Source organism: Dermacentor silvarum, chromosome 4 (assembly GCF_013339745.2).
Source record: "Dermacentor silvarum isolate Dsil-2018 chromosome 4, BIME_Dsil_1.4, whole genome shotgun sequence".
Taxonomy (NCBI): domain Eukaryota; kingdom Metazoa; phylum Arthropoda; class Arachnida; order Ixodida; family Ixodidae; genus Dermacentor; species Dermacentor silvarum.
The window spans coordinates 179,164,731-179,189,874 of NC_051157.2; the positions used below are offsets into that span (position 1 = coordinate 179,164,731).

At 49.3% G+C, this 25,144-nt stretch overlaps 1 protein-coding gene and 1 pseudogene across 1 annotated transcript; both read right to left on the minus strand.

Moving 5' to 3' along the window:
- Positions 1–17,708: 17,708 nt before the first annotated feature.
- On the minus strand, positions 17,709–19,245 carry LOC125945066 (uncharacterized protein K02A2.6-like; annotated as a pseudogene).
- Positions 19,246–23,360: 4,115 nt separating this feature from the next.
- LOC119449072 (uncharacterized) lies at positions 23,361–24,762 on the minus strand. The gene is made up of 2 exons (XM_049666631.1): positions 23,673–24,762; positions 23,361–23,371 (listed from the first exon to the last, which is right to left on the minus strand). Exons 1-2 carry the CDS (start codon positions 24,715–24,717, stop codon positions 23,361–23,363), a joined length of 1,056 nt encoding a protein of 351 aa, XP_049522588.1. The 5' UTR covers positions 24,718–24,762.
- Positions 24,763–25,144: the final 382 nt, after the last annotated feature.

Here is a 25,144-nt window from a genome sequence, read left to right on the forward strand (position 1 = left end):
CCTCTGTCGGTGATGACCATGGGGTGGCCCTCGGTGGCTGATGGTGCGACCGCATGGGCGTCATAGCTGGTTGACGTCGGACAACGTCGGCGTAACTTAGGGGGCGCTGCTCATGAACAGGATCGCCTGCCGAGAATGTGTAACTTAGGGGGCGCTGCTCGTGAACAGGATCGCTTGCCGAAAACGCTTGCCTAACTTCATCACGGACGATTTCAGCGACTGATGCCATGGGTGGGCCCACTGCCGGTGTCCAGAGCTTCTGAAGTTCTTCGCGAAGAATCTCCCGAATTAGATCACGGAGGGAGTTCTGACTGGTAACGGTCATTGCGGCGGAGTGGATAGGAGTGCTGGTGGGCAAGCGATCGTACTGCCTGCCTCTTAGATGGAGTGCGCGTTCAATACCAGTGGCTTCCTTTATAAAATCAGCCACGGTACTCGGTGGATTGCGCACAAGTCCAGCGAATAGTTCTTCTTTTACGCCACGCATAAGGTAGCGCAACTTCTTTTCCTCAGTCATGTGAGGGTCAGCTCTACGACACAGGCGGGCCATGTCCTCGGCAAACATTGCCACAGTTTAATTTGGTTTCTGGAACCGCAACTCAATTAGTTGCTGGGCACGATCCCGTCGATCAACACTCGCAAATGTCTCAGTGAGCTGATGTTGGAAATCATTCCACGTGGTGATGTTGGCTTCACGGTTCTCAAACCACGTGCGAGCACTACCGTCGAGGGAGAAATAGGCGTGGGAGAGCTTTTGTTGAACAGTCCATCCATTGACCTTGGCAACACGTTCGTACTGGTCAAGCCAGTCCTCAACGTCTTCATGCGCGCCACCATGAAAGCGATCGGGAACCAGTGGTTGCAGAAGGGTTACCTGGGACGGACTGTGAGTAGAGCTGTCTTCCGGAACTCGTGGAACCTGTGGCGGGCTGGTGGTCGCCATTGACAGAGGTAGACAGGGCTCGGAAGAGCGTTCTTGCAGGGGGTTGAGCTCGGGAGCAAGGCCTAGCAACCGCCGACTGAAGCGATGCACAGGAGTTATTGGAGATGGGCTAGATGAACGGCTTCCGGGAGGAGTCTGGATCATCAGGCGGGGTTGTGTACCCAGCACCTCCACCAGTGTCACGGGTCAACGCGAACAAGAGACCACACGTTGAACAAGACGGCGGAGCAGCTTCAGAATCACCAGCACAAAGACATCTTCTTCGTCTTCGAATACCCGGTCCTACTACTCAGAGTCAGTTAATGCACATACTGTCATCGTCGTTTAAACTTCTATAGATAGAGTACGCGTCAATATATATGGGTAGGTTTCGGAAAGCTGGTCGGGCCCCAGCCCCCCCCCCCCCCCCGGAGAAATGAACACTTTCCGCCTATGTGCCTAGGCGAACGTGTTCGGGGGTAGAGGGCTTCACTCCATTCCTCCGGGTTGAATTCGGCGGCGGGCAGATCCATGCCGCTCACCTGATATGCCATGTCGTTGCCGAAGAGACTCGTACGTGCGCGAGCCCTACGCCGGTGCCGGTGGCGTTAGGGCTAGCGAAGCGGCGTTTCGCCGCTCACCCGGAGTTGAAGTTTGTACAGTTCCACAAGAAAGATGAGGTTTGAGGCACTCACCGGCAATTTCGGCGAGATGTTAGCTTTCAATAGACACCACTTTTGGCACCAGAAAAGCAGTCCTGATTCTGGAAAAGCTTTGTCGAATGCGGAGCCCATGCGAGGCACGTCAGCCCTGCTCGGCCCCCTAGCGACGCTGCCGGAGGGTGGTGGTGGTGGAAACCTTCATTGCCAAATGATTGAAGAAAGGGGTAAAAGCTCCCTTACATGGCACGAGGCATGCCCTAAGGGGGCCGCCTTTATAGAGGAAAGGAGAGCCCTTGGATGACTATCCGCTTCAGGGCTGCGGCGATCATCAGGCGCTTGTCTGTAGCAGTGGAGCTGGCCAGGAGAGTCTCCCAGTCCTTGGATGGCTATCCGCTTCAGGGCTGCGGTGATCATCAGGCGCTGGTCTGTAGCAGTGGAGCTGGCCAAGAGACTCTCCCAGTATGATTCCGCTGTGGTTTGGGACGGAGGGTGCCGAAAGGTAGGGCAAGTGAGGAGGACATGAAGAAAGTATCCTTGTTTCCCGCAGAGCTTACAGGAGGACAAGAACTGATCGGGGTATCGGACATGAAAGACAATTGGGTAGGGAGCAGTAAGGGTCTGGAGTCGACGCCACTGGGAGGCTTGGGTTAGGGTTAGGGAGGGAGCCGACGGTACGTAAAGACGCCGGGTATCTTGGTAATGAGTAAGGATTTCTCTGAAGGTAAGCAGACGCTCCAGGGCTCGCGGAGGGGTCCGACTCCGGCCCGGAAAGTAAGACCTCGGGCGAGAGAGTGGACCTCCTCGTTACCAGGGAGGACTGCTTGTGCGGGAGTCCAGATAAGGGTTACGGGGCGGGTGGGGTGCCAGAAGCGTAGAAACTGGGCCCTGGTGCCGGATACCAGGCTCTTGGCGAAATTTGGTAAGGCGGATTGTGAGTCGGAAATAATTTTAGTGGCAGAGGTGGAGATGAGAGCGAGCGCAATGGCTGTCTCCTCTGCAGTTTCAGATGAGTCTGTGATGATGAGCCTGTTGCGAGTAATCGGGCCTGATTGTTAGTGACGACGAGGGCCATGCAGGAGCCCGACGACTATGTTCCCACGTCCACGTAGGCGACCTCAGAACTGTCGCCGTACTGCTTCTGTAGGGCTTTGGCGCGGGCTGCCCTGCGTTTCCCGTCGTGCTCGGGGTGCATATTCTTCGGGACGGGAGTAATGACAAGATGAGAATATAGGTGTGGAGGTAGGGGAACCACCTCAGTAGGATGGGTGATCGGGGCAATTCCTAGCTGACAGAGTAGAATACGGCCTGCCGCTGTACCCGACAAGCTAGTAAGCTGTGCTTTTAGGGTTGCTTCTGCCAGCCCCTCAAACGTATTGTGGGTACCGAGGTTGAGGAGCGGGTCAGTGGATCGAGGTGCTGGGGGGTAGGCGGAGGGCGACCTTCATGCAGCTCCTTAGAAGCGCGTTGATGCGTTCCCGCTCCTTCTTTTTTAGGAGGAGGTATGGAAATGCGTACGCCGTGCGGGTCGTGATGTAGGCTTGGTTGAGGAGGAGAGTGTTCCGCTCTCGTAAACTCGCGCGTCGATGTGCCACGCGCCGAATGAGATGGGTGGCTTGTTGGGTTTGTGTATGGAGAGCTTGGATGGTGTCGCTGTGCGCGCCGTGGGAGTGAAGGACGATGCCCAGGATGCGTTCCCCGCGCTCCCAGTGAGACACGGGAAAGCCAGTGGTCCCCCAGGGTGAGTGTGGCTGTGCGCTGGGAAAGGAAGTCGCAGATGTAACTGCACATCCGCTGGCCTACGCGTAGGGCGTGAAGGCCTTCTAGGACGGCTGCGGGTGTAACGTTGTCGTAAGCTTTTGTTAGGTGGACAGCGAGGATAGCCTTGGTGTCACCCGCGGGGGAGTCGAGGTCGAGGATGTGGTGTTCGAGTTGCAGAAAGACGTCGTGGGTAGGCAAGCCCGGGCGGAAACCAAACATGCACGAATGAAAGAGGTTGTTATTATTTATTTATTATTTTTATTTCACAGTACTGCAGGCCATGACAGACGCAAGCAGGAGTGGAAAATCAAAACATAATTAGTATAAATCGGGATTACAAATGAATAACGCCATTAACAATCAAACAGGGTTTGATTGTTACGCTACACATATAATACGTGCTTAGTAACCAGCAAAAAAAAAACAAAAAAACGGTATCTCCAGATACCGGTTCAGCCGGGTCTGGAGACCGTGCTCCATAAGCTTGCCCACGCAGGACGTAAGGGAGATGGGACGGAGATTAGCGGGGGGACGTTGTTTGCCTGATTTGGGAATAAAAATTACCTTAGCGTCCTTTCCTTGAGGTGGGGGGCACCGCGCAGCCAGCATTCATTGAAGTAGTCGATTAGGGGTGTGATGGAGGGGGAATCGAGGTTGCGTAGTGCCTTGTTGTGCACTCCGTCGGGGCTGGGAGCTGAGGACGTATTAAAGCGCTGAAGTTCTGCCCTGACTTCTGCCTCTGTTATGGGTTTGTCGAGGTCGTTGGGGGAGCCTGTATACTCGGGGTGGTCTCCGGTGGGATATGCGGGTAAGTGTAGATCACGAAGCGTCTGGAGGAGTTCCTGCGGGAGGGCCTCGGATGTGAGCATAAGCTTGGTGATGATTCGTTTCTGAGGTGACTTGGACTGAGTCGAATCAATGAGATGGCGGAATAGGTTCCAGGTCTGGGGCAGGCTCATGTTGCCTTCCAGCCTGTTACAGAGGGATTCCTAATTTCGGCGAGAGAGAGTCGCAGCATGCGTCTCAATCTCCTCGTTGAGTTGGGTCAGGCGGCGTCTGAGTGTTCTATTCCAGCGCTGGCGCTGCCACCTCCGCTCGAGACCTGCCTTGGCTTCCCACAGGTGCAGGTGATGGGGATCCATCGCATCTGCAGGTCAGTCCCCTGGGAGGGGGCGAGTCACGGCGCGGGCGTCGCACTAAAGCTCGTCGGACCAAGTAGCTATGTCTGAGATGGTGTGTAGAGTTCTGACTGCTCGGAAAGTGTGGAACGAGTCCCACTTCGTCATGATGGCACCATGAGCGGGTCTGCGTGCTGGGTCTGCTTGTAGGAGAATCGCAATACTGTATTTTTATTTATTTATTTATTTATTTTCGTACTCTCAATCACCCGAAGGCTTTACAGAGAGGAGGGGCAAGAACAAATGCGGTCTTGAAATTCTTGCAGTCAGACATGGCAGTGATGGAGACAGGGAAGTGGCTCCAGTCTTCCGAGGTTCTTGGTATAAGTGAGTCAGAGTAAATCAAAGATGTTGAACTATGGGGACCCAAAAATTGCTTGGGTTAGCATTTCTTTCTTTCAACTATATAAAATCTCATGACGATGCAGGGACAAAAGGAAATGCGTGCCTGACAGAGATCTCTGATCCTCCCCCGCCCAGTAGCAGCTGTACATCGCACATAAACAAATGCACATTTCCTACGAACTATTTGCTACAAACTGATCATGAGAAGGAAATTTACAGAATAAAATTGGTTTGGAGTGCATACGGCAGACATTGCCAAATCCTGACTGGGAGCTTACCATTGTCGTTGAAAAGAAAAGTGTACAATCATTGCATTCTACCAGTGCTAACATATGGGGCAGAAACTTGGAGGTTAACTAAGAAGCTCGAGAACAAGTTAAGAACCGCACAAAGAGCACTGGAACGAAAAATCTTAGGACTAACGTTAAGAGACAGGAAGAGAGCGGTGTGGGTCAGAGAACAAGCGGGGATAGCCGATATTCTAGTTCACATTAAGAGAAAAAAATGAAGCTGCGCAGGCCATGTAATGCGTAGCATGGATAACCGATGGACTATTAGGGTTACAGAATGGATACCAAGAGAAGGGAAGCGCAGTCTAGGTCGGCAGAAAACCAGATGGGTTGATGAAGTTAGGAAATTTGCAGGCAAGTTGGAATACGCTAGCGCAAGACAGGGGTAATTGGAGATCGCAGGGAGAGGCCTTCGTCCTGCAGTGGACATAAAATATAGGCTGATGATGAAGGTTCGCCCGCCGGTGGGGGTGTCATGCCGTCGCTACCGGCCACCGTGGGTCAGTGCCGTCAACGCCTTCGCAGAGGGAGGGGCAGTGTGGGAATGCCGACATGATTAGCGGCATCATAGCCAACTGTGGACGAAGATGAGGCACGCACGAGCAGTGGCGCGAGGGATGCGCGAGCTGCGGCTGGGCGCCCTTGGGCGTGGCCAGCGGAGACTGGAGCCTGCTGGCGTGGACGGCGGTTTCGAGCCGTTTCCCACAATATATGATGCATCTTTCAGTTATATTTATAATTAACTGACACAACTATTTATCAATCACGCATGTTGAACTGTGGGGGCCAAAAAATTGTTTTGAATTGGCATTTCTTTCTTCCAACTTTATAAAATGTCATGATGATGCAGGGACAAAAGCAAATGCGTGCCTGACTCGAGGAGCCGGCTTCTGCGGCGGGGCAGCCTGCGGGCCTCTCTGTCAAGGGGTTAGTAGGCACGAGTGGTGCGTCAAAGCGGTGTATCTGACGAGCTCAGGTCGCTGAGCTGTGCCGGTCGGGCTCGTCGCTGGCACACGCCAGAGGCCCCAGATCCTCCCCCGCCCAGTAGCCGTAGTACAGCGCACATAGAAAATGCACATTTGCTACGAACTATTTCAATAATAAAACAAAGAATTGTACTTAGTGTATAAGCGTACAGCATATCGCTAGGTTAGGAAATAGTATGGGCGCGGTTATACGAAACGAATTCAAATCAACATAAATGACTTGCAGTATGCACAAGATCAAAAGGCATCGTATCTGTGTGACCTTGAAGAAGTACAACCAAATTTCCTGCGGAGCTGTTTCTTTCGAGTAGTTGCAATAAGTTTCAGTTTCCTGTAACTGTATCGCATACTTTAAAGAGTAACCCTATATGATTGTCCTATTTGAAACCTTGCCCGTATGTGATGCTTTGGAGCATGTAATGTTGGAAATTTTTAAAAAGCCAGTTTTTCGTCAACCGACTTGTTACTTCGCCTTAGCATTTACCACAGTATCCTTCCTCCCTCCACCCCCTCCCCTCTATTTACGCTAGATTGGATATTTGTTGAGTTCACAGTTCTCCCAGGCAGCGGTATAAAGTATGCTTTGTTCGTATACCACATTCATGAATCTCCGAATACACTACCTGCGCTATTTACTGCAAATGTCATAATTAGACCCCTGTCTTTGAGGTTTATCTACATATTGCCTATAAGGCGCCCTTTATTTTCGCGCTATATAAAAAAGCAGTGGGGCACCGACCGGGGGGGGGGGGACAATAAACATCAGCATCCTTGGTGTAATTATTATTATAATTAATAAGCATTTCATTTGCTGTTGGATTCCTCTGGATAAAGCAACAAAATTTAATATTATGCAAAGTGCTTGAACCCCCCCCCCCCACACACACACACACAAATATTCAAACCCCCTGGCAGAGATCCTGGGTGCGCTACTGTAAACGAGACATCTTGTTTAGTGCACTGAGGACATCGCTGAAACCAACCAGTAACGTCTTATGTCGCATGGAAATAGGGGGCACAACAATCGTCGCGCGCGGCTGACCTCTACCCATGCTTGTAGGTTAAATAACTGTGTTTTCAAGTACGGTTAGGCGGTCCCAAGAAATGGGGCATGATCCAAGTAGCGCAACCTGGAATTTGTTAGGGCGGGAACTGCTCAATGCCAGGCCTTCTCCGCAATGCGAGCATGCATGGCGAATCCGCGCGTCGTCCGCTACAATGTGCCCCGAGGAGGCACAAAAATTAATCCCCGCTGCCCAAGCAGGGAGTACGTAGTAAGTAAAAGGCATTACTTATATAGGCAGTCTGATACGAAAGAAAATTTAGCTGCAGCTGTAGTTTTGTTGGACTTTCCAGCGGGCAGCCGAAAGTACCCGCTTTCAAAGGGGGGGGGGGGGCAAATGGCTTATTTTGTCCCCGCTAAATACGCCTTCGTTGATCGCAATAGAGAATATTACTTAGAGAAGGTGATGAAATTCCTTGTTGTGACTCCCAAGCAGTGCTGCACTTCAGGAAACGGCTCCAAAGCAAAGCTACGACGGTCGTCATGGTTGTGGTTGTTGTAGCCAGGCAGCAAAACACCTATAATACCCAGAGAAAATAAACTGTACTACTGCACCTTCCACGGCGGAACGGATATATTTAAACCATTATTCCGTATTTGACAGCGGCGCTGTGTATGGCTAGGGTACGATAGAGTTTTCGTGTTCGCACACAGAAAATCCCGAGGCTCCGGGAAGGCGTACAGATGCCGCACTTTATGAGGAGCCGGAGCAAATTCAAGGCCACCAGTAAGGCATCTGGGAGCTGCCATGGCAAGCGGAAACCAAGGAAACAACCCAATACTACATAGCGTTCCGCGCTCGGTGCGATGGTATATTCTGCTGCCTTGGAAAAAACAAGGATGGGTCTGGTCGAGGCTCTGCTGAGGTTCTGTAAAGAACCTAGTTGGGTAGTGTTGAGTATGAGTTGCCATGGGGAGGCAACGCGTGGTTATAACTCCCGAAGAGCAGCTCGCTTACGAAGCGCAACGGCGCGAACTTTACACGACCATATACGATCGATGACGGCACACAGAAAACACCACCGAAGATCGTGGCAGAGAAGGTGGCCGGCCAGACGTAACGACGCGCGTCGCGAATCGCAGAATGCAGCGAAGAGACGCAAAAAATTTGGGGCCGTTTCGCACTAGTGGCGCGAACACTGGGCAAACAGCGATGCTGGTGGTCCCACCTAGCTTCGTTAAGAAACTCTTCTCGTACGAACCGCACCGTATTCTCTCGATTTTCGCAGTCGCGCACGGAGCTAAGCGTAGACAAGTGCGTGTCGAACCACAGTCTCTCGCACACTCGGCAACTGTGCCCAAACTTACTGTTGAGAAACTCGCGGGCACTTTCCGGGACTTGCAGGCCCGGATCGTTTTGGCGACGCTTCTGGTTTCTTAAACGGGTTTGCTCTCTATCGCGGGCTCGCAACTTTGGATCTTCTGCCATTCGCTGCCGTTTAGTCGCCGCTTCACCGGCGTGATACTCTGGATCGGCCCGAAGTCGTCTCATCCGCTCTGGAGCAACGGCGCGCTGTCTTTCGCGCCGCGCTTCCTCTTCCATGGGAGTGACGATCTATTCCCCTCCGCAGCGATGTCGACGTGGCGGCGACTCAGAGCTATATACACACCGCGGGACCCTGATGACACGGCTTAGCTCCGCCTCTGCACAGCTGTGGCGACCAGTCCGCACTCCATGGTGACGTCATGGCTAGGCAGAGCTAAGGCGAAGCGATGCGGCGCCGCGATGACGTCATGGCTCGGCTTGGCGCAGCTGGCCGAGGCGTTGCTAGGCGGCGCATGTGACGTCATTGCCAGGCGGAGGATTTTCAGCGTACAGCTAACGGCGCAACCACCGGCCTATACAGCTTCGCTGTTAGAAGTCTCTTTGATGTCTAAAGGTTCACGGCCCTTCGCGTGGGTTAGTTGCGATGACACTACCCCTGTAGTCGTTCTCGGTGATTTTAATGTGGATGTGTCGGAACCAAAAAAGGAAGTAGTTTACGCGTTTCATGTTGGAGAAATTTCGCTTGCGATGCGAAACTGATCCGGTCCAACTGACCACCTAGCGGCGTACGTGCATCGATTTGACATTGTCAAACAATGGGTCTGCAGTAGCGAGTATACCGATCAGTGTAGCGGCCACAAAGCCATTATGATCGTCATTTTTAAGTGATAACGAGTGATGCAATAAAGTATTTACCACAACTCTTCATACCACGACGTTTATAGCTCCGTTGGTCATCCAACTGTGCAGGGTGGAATGGCCTTGAATTTTTTTTTCGCGCGCACTACCACCTTGCTATCAACTGCTCCTCTGCCAGCGCTACGCGTGAGAAATGCTGGGATGCATGGCCGGCGCGGCTCGGCGCGGCGAGCGCGAAATAGGAACGGAGCTATTCACGCGCCACCAACGTCGGAACGCGCTCGACAGCGCCAGACACGCAGGTTGCGTCGTGTCGTTGGAGTATAGACGCCCGTTTTTCGCTTCCGTGACGTCGTGGAGATCGACGCGCGCGTGTTACGTTGGATTATATCTGCGGATTTACGGACGGACCGACCAACGGACCGATTTCCTGGGTGAGTCACCTAAGCATGCTTATGCATTAAAAGGAGCCCATTTTGAATGGGTGCCGCAGCAAGACAGCGCATTGCGGACCCTCAAGCAGCAGCTGACCCATAGGCCGGTTCGGCGCCACTGCATGACCATTAGGTCAAAGATGCCCGTACCGATGCAAGCCAGATTGGTGTCGAGGCAGTTTTGAATCAACGCTACCCGGATGGACGTGAGCATGTCGTCGCGTACACCAGCCGCAAATTCTGGGACGCGGAGTGCCATTAACTTACCAAGGAACTGGAGCGCCTAACCGCTGTCTGGAGCGTCGACGAGAAGTTTCCGCACGTCTTGTGTGGACGCAAGTTTACGTTTGTGACGGATAATGCCACTATCGCATCGATGTTTCCAAAGCAACACTTTTAAGCACAAGTTTGCGCACTGGATCATCTTCCTTTCTTCATTTTTGTGCCACATCAAAGAAAATGTCTTCACGTAGTAAACGCCACTTTTTTTACAGGACAATAATGATGAAACAGTAAACCACTTCCAATGCACTATTTCAGAGCTGGACTGTTCAGATGTCTTAAATGAATAGGAGCTCATTCGCTCTTACGATATTTTCGATGAGAAAATTCGAAATGCTTATTTCGAAAAGACTCACAAAAAGTCTAAAAAACGATGGATCCCCAAAGATCTGTACAAAAGAATAATTCATAAACAGGCGCTCTTTGCAGACTTTTTGAAACATAAGGACATCAATGTATTCAACTCGTATAAAGCTGTAAGGAATAAACTGAACTCTGATTTAAAAATACCCAAACAGGAATACTACGCAAAAACGTTTGGTAATAAGCATTCACCGAATCAAATTTAGAGGTCGTTTAATAGCTTAGTATCCAAACAACCTCAAGCCACTCCAACAGAGATTGCGATCCAGGGCGTTACCTATAGATGCGGTTCTTTGTCAGATAAGTTTAATGAGTATTTTTTATCAGTGGGAGAAAACCAACCTACGCAAGCAAATTTCATTGACCCTATCTATGTCTTACGTCAAAGGAAATCCAAAACCCACGATATTTCTTTCCCCAACAACTAGTGCTGAAATCGCAACGTATGTAATGCTTCTGAAAAACGATTGTTCCGATGGAGCTGATAATATTAAAGCTTTGGTAGCAAAAAGTGTCTGCGATATTATCGCTCCTCCTTATCGGACATATGCAACCAAATGCTCAAAGAAGGTAGATTTCTAGAGAAACTGAAGATCGCAAGAGTATGCGTGATCCATAAATTCGAAATATATAACGACCCTAATAATTTTTGTCCCACATCTATTTTGCCCATTTTCTCGAAAATGAACAAGTTACCAACACTCGCCTGATTTCATATTTCAATTAGACCGGAGCTTTCGTAGAACAACAATACGGCTTCTAAAAAGGTAAATCTACCGAAAACGCTTTACTTCACATAAAAGAGAAAATAATCAACAACATAGAAAACAAAATGGTCATACTGAGATTATTTTTAGACTTTCGAAAAGCCTTTAATTGACTCGGTCAGTCATAAAATCTTACTACGTAAATTAGAGTTTTGTGGGATCCGAGGCTGCGCTCTGACTCTTATTGGAAGCTACCTGTCGCCCAGAGTACAATTCACAAATGGTAATTATATATCTTTCATCTACGGCCTTATACGTACTGGCGTCCCTTAGGGCTCTATACTAGGCCCAATTCTATTCCTTGTTCGAATTAATATTATCGTTAATGTTTCTCCGAGCTGCGAAATAGCCTTATACGCTGATGACATCAATCTTTTCTATAATGGCGCTAGTTTGCGAGCCGTAGAATAATTGGTAAGATGAATTATCATTGTAGCTGCGTGCCAACCGATTAGAATTAAATGTTAAAAATACGAAGTATGTAATCTACCATATAATGTAGTATTACAATATGAGCCATACAACACAAGCTCCATTCAACGCATTCGGTCAATATGCTTCCTTGGAGTTAGTTATATTAACGATAACTTGTTATGGACCGACCATGTAGACCACGTAAGAAAGTTTCGCGATCAGTTGGTTTTTTAAATATAGTTAGACTTTTATTAACAAAATGGCTTAAAAATTGTTCTTCACTCAGATACAATCTCATCTTCATTATTGTTTGCTAAGATGCGGCGATACAACACTAAAAAAATTAAATCTTTGTTTCTCTTGCAGAACAAAGCCATTCGAGCAATTGCTAACCTAGGATACTTAGAAAGTACAAGCTATTATTAGAATGATTTCAGGTTATTTTTATCTATATTTCAGTTTTCAAGACATTGCGGCTAGCGCTCGAGACATAACATGCAAATCATAATGAACCTAATTTTCTTCCACCCGCAGAGACTTTCCGAAGTCCATACACACATCGCAATAAAAGCACCAAAACGAAGGACAAATTACGGCTTTAAAACCCCTAAACACCAGGTGGTTGCCTGTTTGAATGGAAATAATATATTTCAGCTTCTTATCTATGACTGTGAAGATCGGAAAATCTACTAGCGAAGAATTAGAGAACTATTAATGACATAATCAGGCTTGTCAGGTCCACTTGCACATTTCATATTTATTTTTATTTTCTTTCTTCCCCACTCTCCTCTGGAATCTTTCTATCCAATTTCCAATCCCTATACGGAGTAGCATGCATGCCAGCGGTTGTATACGCGCCGGCAAAAATCTCTGTTTTTCTAATAAAGAGTCTCTCTCCCTTGGTCGTATAGTTCCCAGGGTAGACTCCATCAGGGTCCTGGGTATGATCATCGAGTCCCGCGGAACCAACACCCTAACGGTGCAGAAACTAAAGACTAAGACTGAAAATGCCATACGACTCGTACGTAGAGTGGTCAACCGGCACCACGGCCTGAAAAAAGACAACCTACTGCGTCTTGTACATGCGTTTGTTCTCTGCCACTTTACCAATGTCGCCCCCATACACAACTGGCTACGTACGGACCGCGACAAGCTCAACGCCCTTATTCGAAAGGTTGTGAAACGAGCCCTCGCCGTCCTATCACCACTTCCACGTATAAACTCCTCGAGCTCGGCGTGCACAACACGCTAGAAGAGATCGCCGAGGCTCAGGAGCGAACGCAGATGATCGGACTCACGACCACTAAGGCAGGCCGCCACATTCTGCGCGAGCTCGGCAATTTCTCCTCGATGACCAGGGATCCCCCAGATTTGACGCCGGTCCCCCGCGAGATCCGAGACCTTATCACGATCTCTCCCATTCCGTGAAATATGCATCTCGACCTAAACAAAGGCAGGCACCTTGCGCGAGCGATCGCCCTTCTCAGGCGCTTAGACATGAAAACGGACGATGTCTCGTTCGTGGACGCCGCTGCCTATCGCAACAACCGAGCTTTCGCCGCGGTCGCAGTGTCATCCTCGCAGCGGATCCTCAACTCCACCACGATCCTCACTCGAGAGCCCGAAGTAGCAGAGCAAGTAGCCATAGCCCTAGCTGTGCTTGACAGCAAACGGGATGTCATCTAGAGCGACTCCAGACCGGCCATCAAAGCCTTCGAACGCGGCGTTGTCTCGGACCAGGCGTTACGCATCCTCCGTAGCGCGGATCAGAGTACCCTCAAGCACCACACCGTCATCTGGTTCCCCGCCCATCTTGGCCGGGTGCCGGGTGCCCCGTCAAACCTCAACGAGATCGCCCACGACGCAGCGCGTGCGCTTACTGACCGCGCCGTCCCAGGGCAACCCCACCTCGCCGAGATAGAGACCAACCGGTATGCACCCATTACGTACAATGAAATATGTGTCGACATGTGCCCCTCGTGCGGATACACGGCGACACTCGCACACATGCTCTTGGAGTGTAGAAACGCTCATCCCGACTCTACCTCGGACAAGTGGGAGAAGTCCCTCAGAAGCTCGCTTCTCGCCGACCAGCAATGGGCCGCCCAGCAGGCCCACGAAGCGGCCGCCAGGTATTCCCTGTCGGTCCCTTCGTGGGAGACGCCCGCTGCGCCATAAGCGCGTCCTCCAGGACCCAAATAAAGTTTTTCCAGTTCAGTCTCCCTTGGTGGGTACATGTGCCGTGTCAAGGAGGCTGCTTATTTTTGTTTATCCCTGCCTTATGTTGTTATACCCTGTGTTTTTCTACCAAAGTTAGTACCTCTTAACCTCTTTTATGCTGTTCAGTGTTTCTTTCTCATCTATGTCGGGCGTCATTGTACTCACTCAGATATCTGACATAGAAGTGGCTTTAAGCTTTGCTTTTCTTTATAACCATAGTTTGATTTTTGTTTTTGTTTTGTTATTATGCCAACAAGTGTTGGCACATTTCCTACGTTGCCTATGTATTTATTAAATTTTTGTTTTGTTTCTAATCCCCCTGACTGCAACATGCAGACCATGGGGCGGAGGCCCTCGTCAGGCACTGTGCCTTATGGCCTCCTTCCTGGAGTGTATTCACTTCAAATAAAGAATAATAATAATTAGGCTACAAGATTATAGTTGTCATGTTCGACACAATGATGCAGCACTAAACCAAGATGCTGAAGCTCCATCGCGAAACCGAATTGATGAAGGCTTGCCACAGAAACAAGATGGCTAGATCTTGCTCTCCCAGCTACAAGTATTAAATTCCCAACGCGTCAACGAAAATTTACTACTCATAATGAACTCACTTACCGATGCAGGGAGCAATTCTAAGTTCGTTTAAGGTGATTGTACTATTTACCATCGGCACCAGATTAATAAGCAAGAAGAACGCTACCTTCTAGTTATTTCTGGCTCCTTGCGTTCTGGTGTTTTGCGTGCCCAGAGGAGCCGCGTCGGCAAACGAGCCACTGAGCGCAACATACAAGAGCGCTTTTGTGGCCGTGGACGAGTAGGAGCATTCGTTCATACGTCGCAAGCTTCGAGGTATGCCAACAACACAAGTGGCCCTATAGGTGTCAAAATTGACTCCTTACATCCATTACACCTACCGATAGAATTTTTGACACTGTGGTAATTGATCACATCGGGTCTTTACCAACACTGGAAGTGGGTTAACCTCCCTACATTTCCCTTCTCGTTTCTCTCTCTCTCTCTCTCTGGAAGCGGGTAACCGTTAAATTACAGTCGCTCCGGACAAGTTCATAATGTTCTTAAAGGTCGCTGCAGTGCCTTCGTTTGTAAGGTCCCTTGATAAAAAAAGCTTCTTTTCATAAAGGAGCTTATTCGCTCGCCACCAGCTTCGTCATAAAGTTTCTACTGGGCCATTTCGAATGGAGACTCGGCCGTCTAAAGAAGCTAATCTCCGGCAGGTCGACCACTTTTCTCAACCGCGAGCTCCGCCCTTATCTGAGTCAGGCTGCAGTTGAGTACTATTTCGCACCAGCCTACCACCCGCAAGCGAATTGTCTGACGGAGAAGTCGAACCGGACTATCGGAGCCCGACTCACCCCATACTGCACAAGCAACAAACCGGGTGAGACAGACTGGGACAAGCATCTTCAAGCGGCTGTATACGCAAGTAATGCGTCATTTGCAGAGTTCAGCTGGAACGTCTCTGTATGAGATTGTGTACGGTTAGCTGCCAAAACTTGGTGCTACACTTACCTTGGAGACACTGGTGGAAATCGGACGTTCCATTGCTGTACAGAGTGTGCCACCGCCTCCAAGTACACGCACGCAGGACAGGCTCATGCGCAACAGGCACAAAACCGATACTGCGACCACCGCCACCGTGTAGCACCAGGCACAGGATCGGCGATGAAGTCTTGGTAACGCAAGGCCGCCATTTATCGACACAGAAGTTACATGCAAAATAAGAGTGACCTTTTTGTTGTCACTGACCGGCTGGACGACAACACTAGGCAAGTCGGTTGCCGGGCTTCTGAAGCACGCGCACGAAGACGATAGCGGAGTAATTTTGTGGTACACGCTTTTCAATTGAAGAAAAGGGTTCGTCGGCAAAACTGACATGCTATGGAACGCTGTGTTTTCTTTGATATGAACAGCATACGCAGTCACAGCGGAGTGTAATAAAAGAGGCACACAAGCCTAGAGGGAAAAACAAGGACGCAGAAGTGACTCAAGGCTCAAAGGGACCGGCGCTCTGCCTGTCTTGCCCCTTCCTTACATTATATATATATATATATATATAGGAAAATCAGAAGCACAACTTCGCGGTTATCTTAGGTTTATTATTTTCCCAACAGTTTCGGTCGGTGGACCGACCTTTATCAAGGGATACAGGAAAATCTTGCAACAGTCTTTTTATATCTTCAGGTAGAGAAAGAAGGCGCCAAAAAAAGGTGAGAAAGGAGAGATAGAGAGATATATGACAAAGGTGAACATGCAAAAAAAAGGATGCTCCACCACAATCCTCACTCGAGAGCCCGAAGTAGCAGAGCAAGTAGCCATAGCCCTAGCTGTGCTTGACAGCAAACGGGATGTCATCTAGAGCGACTCCAGACCGGCCATCAAAGCCTTCGAACGCGGCGTTGTCTCGGACCAGGCGTCCGAGACAACGGACGCCTGGTCCGTTGTCTCGGACCAGGCGAGACAACGCCTGGTCACGCCTGGTCCCGCCTGGTCTCGACACAGGCAGGTTTCCCTGCCTGTGTCCGTCAATGCATATATATATAAGGTGTGCGTGCACGTATATATATATATATATATATATATACATATATATATACGTGCACGCACACCTTTTTCCAGTTTGCCACTCGTAATGTGAACGCATTGAATGACCGACGATTACGATACTCCGTAATGCGAAAATTTGAACGCAGATGTGTACGTGTTTTCATTTAGCAATATATAGACACAAAGAATTTGAGACCGCAATCACCGCACCGACTGGCAGTGGGCCAGTGCCGTCAGTTTCATCGCAGAGGGAGGGGCAGTAGGGGAACGCTGCCAGTAGGGGAATGGCATCGGAGCCAGCTGTGGAAGACAATGAACGGGCGAGCAGTGGCACGAGCGCGTTCCCGCGGTTACGCCGAGGGACGCCGACGGTCAACCCGCGAACGGGCGCCAAGAGCTGTGCTCTAAAAATGTAAAACTCAAAGAATGGTAAGAATGTAAACTCAAAGAACCGCGCACTCCAGGATGGCGGCCATAAAGACTCCGGCTGCGACACCAATGGCCGGAGGAATATTCTGGGAAGACTCTACATCGAACCCACGCCCAATTACAACGTCGCCTCTGGAAGAAGAGATGGACTTCACTGCATCTCAGGTGCGTGATGCAACACCCCACCATCACCGCGATTGCAATACGTTAACTAGGGTTTATGCCGTTGGGCGAACTTTCGAAATAAAAAAAACTACGATTACTAACCCGTTGCAAACCGCTACCCTGGTCGACGAAACGCAAACAGAAGCCGGATGGGAGCGTGCTCTATCCCTGAAGGAAAAGAAAAGTCTCGCTCAGGAGCGACGTTCCGCGCAAGGAAACACACCGCTACCTGGATTGAACACCAACTCATCCAAACCCAATGCGCACCGCGGACGACCACGACGTAAGCGTCTACCACCGCTACCGAAGAGTGACCGGAAGGTGGTCATCAGGCCCCACCAAGGCCTACCACTCAAGAATGTGAACAGTCAGACCCTAGCAAAAGCCGTCATGGAGGCATGCCAGGACAAAATCACCGACGATTTGATTCTAAGAATCAAGCCGTGTTCCAACATTGCAGTGGTCTCTGTTGTGTCTTCAAGTACGCAGTAGCCTACTTGCCAGAACACATGTTTATTGCCACTTGCAATAGAACAGAAAAGAACACAAGGCACTTACGTGGCCGTCTTATATAGCTATACAGAGCTACTAATCAGTGACATCACAGACACACACACACGCAGGCACGTGCGTTCTATCTCAGATACAACAATTCTAGACTTCAGTGACGTCAGAGTGCCACTACACGTTCTATCTAAGGGGTGATGACACAACACTCCCTTCCACCCCAAGTGTTCTTAGTTGCGGTCGGGCGGCCGTCTTTGCCGGGTGCTGCGTCGAAGCTCCGGTTGGGAAGATGGCGATGCGCTACCGCTGAACTCCCTGCCTGCAGACGATGGGTCCGGAGGGGTGGCATGTTCTTTGTGGGCAGCTACTGCCTGTTCACCTACTTGACCGGTGTCAGGCGCCTTTCGCTCCCCGTCGTCGTTTACAGGGTGTGCCCCTAAAGACCTGCGAGACACAATGTCTTGGCTACCGGCTGGCGGTTCGGTGTTTGGAGACGGCGCATGAACCGTCTCTCGCGCACCGCTATCGCTTACAGGGTGTGCACCTTGCGACCTACGAGACACAATGTCTTGGCTGCATGCTGGCGGTTCGAGGTTTGGGGATGGCGCATGAACCGATTGCGGGAAGCACTCCTGGAATGTTCGCGGTCGCAGATTATCAACGTGAACGTACCGCTCTTTGTTCCCTATCCCGACCACATAAGTGCTTGAACTCACACGTTTGTTTACCTTGCCGCTCAACCACTCCCCTTCCCCGGGGCGTAGACCCTGTACAAGGACACCTTCGCCTTCTTCGAAGTCCCTCCACGCACCTTGTCGCTGATTTGTCGACTGCTTTGTTTGCTCAAGTTTTTGTTTCACCCTTTGCTCGATATCCGGATGGAGAAGGCTCAACCTTGTCCTCGGTTTCCATGATAAGAATAGCTGGGCCGGTATGTCTTCAGTGACCCCCGTTGGCGTGTTCCTATAATTGAATAGGAACTGGTCGATCCGGTGCTGGAGAAACTTCATCTGCCCATTTCTTTGTTCGTCCATGACCTGCTTAAAAAGATTTTTTTTAAAAGTCTGTACACAACGCTCCGCGCAGCCATTTGATGCCGGGTGATAAGGAGGCGATTTAGTGTGCCGAATGCCATTCCGTCTCATTAATGTCTCGAAAAGGGCCGATGTAAACTGCGGGCCATTGTCTATTACCACTTCTTCCGGTAACCCATACGCGGCAAATACTGTGCGCAGTTTCTCTATTGTCTTTTCACAACTAGTTGACTTCATGACAAACACTTCAACCCACTTTGAATAGGAGTCAACCAGCACTAGGAACCAATGCTGATCACGATGAGCAAAATCCAAGTGCACACGCTCTCACCGGCGCCTAGACACTCCCCATGACTTTACAGGAACCTTGGGTGCCACATTTTGGGTCAACTGGCATGTGACACATTCTTTCACTGTTTGTTCAACGTCTTGAGTAAAGCGGGGCCACCACACGTGGCCTCTAGACAGCATTTTCATACGTGCCATTCCAGGATGGCCTTCGTGCAACAGCGATAGCACTTTTCCGCGAAGAGACATTGGCACTATCACCCGATTTCCCCACGTCACGCATTCTCTGTGAACAGAGAGCTCACTTCGTCGCACAAAATATGGTGCCAAAGCGTCATCAGACACCTTTGAAGGCCAGCCGACCTGCGTGTAAAACAAGACCTTTGATAACAGCTTGTCTTTGCTTGTTTCCCCTCTAATGTCTTCTGCCGAGAGTGGGAGCTCGTCCAGCATAGAAAAACCTCTGTACACGTCATCTGTGTACGCGTCACCTGTATTCTGAAGCGGCAGGCTGAAAGTGCGTCAGCGTTGCCGATATCCCGTGATTTGCGATAAACCCATTTGTAGTCATAAGCAGCAATCTGTAAGGCCCAACGCTGCACGCGTGCCGCCGACATAGCAGGAATTGACTTATCGTGTCCTAATAGCCCCACTAAGGGTTGATGGTCGGAGTATATCACAAATTTCCGCCCGAAAAGGTACTTATGAAACTTCTTTAACCCGTACACGACAGCCAGGGCTTCTTTTTCGATATGGGCGTACGCCTGCTCCGTTTTAGCAGAGTCCTTCCATGCTTTTCTGGTCACGAAACTGCCGCCTCAGTTTCATATAGAGCCAGCGCCCGCCGCTAGAGGCGCAACCGTGCATGGGAGGGCATGCGAACGCCGCTACCGCTGTGGTTGTGTGTGGGGCAGCCTCGGTATTCTAGCTTTCTCAACTTCCACAACCGTCGGTTTACTTTCACGTAACTATTTTTAACATTCCACATGCTTAAATAACTGCCTGATTGCGTCTTCTGCCATGATATGAGCGCCCGGGACGAAAAAAAAAGCCGCTCATAACATAGAGCTTGCGGCGGTCTCGGACCAAAAAAAAAAAAAAAGAATTCTGGGATTTTGAGCCAGAACCGCGATACGATTATGAGGCATGCCGTAGTGGGGGACTCAGGATTAATTTTGACCACCTGGGATCCTTTAAAATGAACCTAAATTTAAATAAACGGGTGTTTTGCATTTTGCCCCCGTCGAAATGCGTCCGCTGTGCACGGCCGGGCGGTCTCGGTCCATATTTCTTCGTCATCGCCGTTCGCTTCAACACTTCGGTAGGCTACGCTGTTTAATATTTGCCTGAAATTAGACATCGCGCATTCGCACAAAGCGGCAGTGGTCCCACTTATCACCAGATGCAAACATATGGGCTGTTGCACCCCCGCAAGTAAGCGCCAACTCTCCGTTGCGCATAACGCCAGATTGTTCACCGAGCACAGCTGTTCACTTTCTGTTAAACTGTGGGCAGTATCTTATCCGGAGATCAAAAGTGTGAAATTATTATTGCAAAAGGCTGCTTCTGTTGAATACTTAATGACAATGAAAAGGAAATTGAGCTGCTCCGTGCGCTTCAGATTTCTCTGCAAAACATGCCATTTCTGAATGAGATTTAGATGGATAAATGCAAGACAAAATTCACTACTAAATGTCTTCGGTGCGGCTTTTAGCAACGGATTAAGGCGAACGTGAAGTGTTAGGACCTGCATAGTTGAAACTAGCTGTATTGTAATTAGGCAATTGCCTTAGCAAGCAGTCTTAGAAGCGTCAGTAAGCCCAGCACTTACTCAAGCTGCTCGTGGTTTCGACGCAGAAACGATGAGACTAGGTATTTTGGTTCTTAATGCGCAACTATTTACAGGATGTTAAAATGTTGTAATCACCGGTCCTGATATTCTTATCATGGTCGAAAAAAAAAACTGCTTTATAATTCGATTAAGAAAAGAAATAAAACGTGTTGGTGAAAAAAAAACATACAAGCATGATCATTTATTTATCATGTAAAATAAGTGGAGCGAAATACAAACAGCACAAAGAGGTGTCCGGTCATGAATGTTCCACCATTCACAATGCAAGAAGTTGTTAAAAGCACTGATATAATAAGCATAAAGATATAATAATATGATATAATAAGCATAAAGAAAAAACATCAAACGTGAGAGATATGTATTAAGGGGCAGGAAACAAACACCAGCAAACGAATAGCAATAAATGCACAATGCATAAGATTGTTTCTATACACAAGAAAGTGTAAAGCATAGGCATTTCATAACACATGGCAAAACAACTCTCAAACGAACACAAGTAGCCACATCACAAATACAGCAATTAAAAAAAATGGCTGATTAGAGATACCACCATTCCACTTCAGCTGTTACTTAATCATGCACACACAACTTGCTCAACAAATCATAATGCAAATATAGCTAACAGTGCGCTAATAACCTCCTTACTTATAGCTGCTTATATACTTAAAAGTACATGCAATTGAAGAATTGTAGCCCATCAATAGCCTAAAGGACAATGGAAAATAAAACAATGCATATTATTCTGTTAACATTTGCATTTAAAGGAATTCTAATGTTATACATTTCATAGATTGTTGTGGTGAAGGCGCTATTGTTGTGATGTGAACTACGCTACACTAACATAACACAAATTGAGGTTGCAACAAAGCATGAAACAAATGTGTTTTATCATCAATGCCCTCATCAGACCTTGCAACACCTTTGTTCTGCTTCATCAGCATTGCAATTTTTTGTAAGTGGTCACCTTTACACGATAATCGTGATTCCTACTGCGCCCCTTTAACTGGTACCTCTTCAACTGGTTGGTTTCCTACCACCCCCTGCTGGAAATGAAGCTCGTCCCTTTGCTTGCATCTCCTTGTTTTTTTCTCTTGTGAAAAAATGCAAGCAGGTCTTAAGAAAAAACTGAACTACTTCTGCAGTTGTGCTTACGAAGTGCGATTTGCAGCCGACAGCAGCTGTAGCAGTACGACTGTCCATCAAAACATTCTCTACAATATTCATGTACACATCAGAACAGGCAGTTTTGTCAACTGTGTACACTTCCAAATGATCTTCCACAATTTGGAGGAGAGCGACTAGCTGGCTGGAGGGCACTTATAGACGATGTCGGAGGCGTCGAAATGTTTCGCGCACACACGCGTATACTTCGATTCGAAGTTAAACCGCCACCTTCCTGCCGCGGTATGGCCCGCTTCCATTTCTCGCGCTGCTCCTTGTCAATAGGCAAACGGAACAACGACACCTTTCGGGTCGTGCCCTTGTAGCCGGAACGGCAACCCGGCACGCAACACGTGTTCGGCATCGTTGTCCCACCCCGCCACTTCAACTAAACAGTCCAGCACTCGAAAAATAGCGCAGCACATGCACAGAACGCACCCGATCACTCAGCTCGCCTCGCACTGCGCAAGCGTTTCGGTACGCGAACGATGCCCTCCGGTGCGCAGTGGCGCCGCGTCGCGGCAGCTTTGGGCAGCGTATGAACCTCTCCAATAGCGTGACGGCGGAGTTTCGTGACCAGAAAAACATGGAAGGACTCTGGTTTTAGTCAGAGTCTTAGACGCAAAAGCGATTGGTCTTTCTTCAGATCCTTCCTTGTGAAAAAGGACTGCGCCTAAACCATACGAAGACGCGTCGCCAACCAGCCCTAGCTCCTTTGAAGGGTCATAGTAGGTGAGTACGGACGCGCTCAGCAGCCAGCCCTTGGATGCTTTGAAGGTTTTTTTCCGCGGAAGCCGTCCATTTCCACTGAACATTGTCAGCTAGCAAGTCATATAATGGCTTAAGCTGTGCTGACATGTTCGGCACGAATTTCCCATAGAAATTTAACAAGCCTAAGTAGGCGCGTAGCTCGTTCTTGTTTTTTGGCGTTGGTGCTTCTTTGATAGCGCGCACCTTGTCTTCTGAAGGACGGATTCCTCTGTCATCAATCACGTGACCCAAATAGGTCACAGCCTTCTAAAAAAACTTGCATTTCTCCTTCCGCAATTTCACACCCCGTTCCTTGAACCGTGTCAGCACAGCCTCGACCTTATTACAGCATTCATCCATTGTTTCTCCTGCTATTAATACATCATCAAGATAACATGGCACTCTGTCTAAACCCTTTAACATGTCATCCATCACGGCTTGGAAAATAAATGGAGCACTTGTTATTCCGTACGGCATACGAGTGTATCGAAAAAGGCCTAGGTGTGTGTTCACAGTGACCAAAGGTTGCGAATCAGGGTGCAGCTGCAACTGTTGGTACGCCGTAGAAAGGTCAAGGACAGTAAAACATTTGCATCCATGCAACGCGACAAAAATATCTTCCAACGTTGGCAAAGGGTAATAATCGGTTCTCAGACAACGGTTTACAGTCACTTTGTAGTCTCCGCATATGCGAACTTTGTTGTTAGCCTTGGGTACGACTACTAGCGGCGTAGCCCAATCACTTTGCTGTACAGGCACCAACACTCCCGATTCCACTAGTGAATGCAATTCCTGTGCTACGGCGTCCCTGAGTGCAAATGGCACAGGTCGATGCTTACAGAAAACAGGTGTACTGCCGTCTTTGAGCACTAGGTTCACCGATGCGTCAGCTATAAGTCCTAGTGCCGGCTCAAACACTTCCAAAAATGTTTCGATGACTGCGGCCGATTGATCAAGACCGACATTACACACGCTCGTCCAATCCAACTTCAACGCCTCTAGCCAATTACGGCCCAACAACAAAGTGTCACATATTTGTGGTGTTCGGACTACAATTAAAGGCAAGGTCGCGGGTCGGCCATTGTGCTCTACGTGCACCGTCAACTTGCCTGTAATTGCCAGCGGGACACCTCCGTACGTTTTTAGCCGTAAACTACAACTTTCTAGAGGTAAGTCAGACCAATATTGCCGGTACATCTTTTCTGGCACGATAGACACAGATGCTCCTGTGTCAACTTGCATTTTGACATTCCTACCTGCCACTATAACTTTCACAATGTAGCTACCGTCATTACTCTGACATGAAAAAATATGGCTAAGCAAAATATCGTCCTCACCACTTATACCGTCCGAGTCACCGGAGCCTTCTAAACCAGTGCTCTCTTCAAGGGCGTGTACCGAACGGGGCGTCGTTCTGCAGACCCTTGCGAGGTGTCCCACCTTTTTGCAGGCACGGCATCGATATTTGCGAAAGGGGCAGGTTGCGGCGGCATGCGCCGATCCGCAACGGAAACACTCCGTTGATCCGGCTTGCCGCTCCGTGTTCTTGCTCGCTGCCCTTCTCCATGCGGTGGCCTCTGGTTTTCTTTGTTGGGGTTGCTGGACCAGGTTCACCTCGCCCAGGTCTTTAGGGTGAATCTTCCTTGTTTCGGTGCGAGCGAGTTCTCCACTTTTGGCAAGGTCATAAGCAGCTTGGAACGTCAGGGTACTCTTCTTAAGAAGCTCGGCTTGTGTTGCTTCGTTTCTCAGTCCGGCCACGAACCGATCCCGCAAAGCGTCATCCAGGAATTGGCCAAAATCACAGGATGCAGCCAACCTTTTTAGTTCTAATGCAAACATAGCAACTGGTTCGTTTTCTTGCTGCGACCGACGGTTGAACCGGAATCTTTCTGCTATCACCAAGGGCTTCGGTGAATAGTGCCCTTTTAGAGCCCTGACCAGTTCGTCGTAGGTTTTGGCTTCGGGCTTCACTGGGGCCAACAAATTCTTCAACGTGCGGTAGGCCTGTTTTCCAATGGCAGTCACAAAAGCGGATACCTTCAAGTCGTCGCTGACCTTGGTGGACCGAATGTAGTGTTCAAAGCGTTCCACGTAAGATTCGAAGTCTTCGTCTCCCTCCTCCGTGAACGACTCGAAGCGGCCGAAGGAAGCCATGCTGTGGTAGTCCGCCTAGACGCCTGCTGTTCCCAAACAGCTGGAGCCGCAACCAGCACTTCAGCCGTGGCTATCGTCCGCTATTCGTATCCCACCCTCGTCGTCACTGTTGTGTCTTCAAGTACGCAGTAGCCTACTTGCCAGAACACAAGTTTATTGCCACTTGCAATACAACGGAAAAGAACACAAGGCACTTACGTGGCCGTCTTATATAGCTATACAGAGCTACTAATCAGTGACATCACAGACACACACACACGCAGGCACGTGCGTTCTATCTCAGATACAACAATTCTAGACTTCAGTGACGTCAGAGCGCCACTACACGTTCTATCTAAGGGGTGATGACACAACAGTCTCCACCCCGAATCGGGATACGGCCAAGGTCATGCAGACCAATAAAGCCTTGAATGTCAATGGACGACCG

Coding starts and splice junctions, on each gene's coding strand:
- LOC119449072 (XM_049666631.1), bottom strand. CDS start 24,717: ATGGCTTCCTTCGGCCGCTTCGAGTCGTTCACGGAGGAGGGAGACGAA.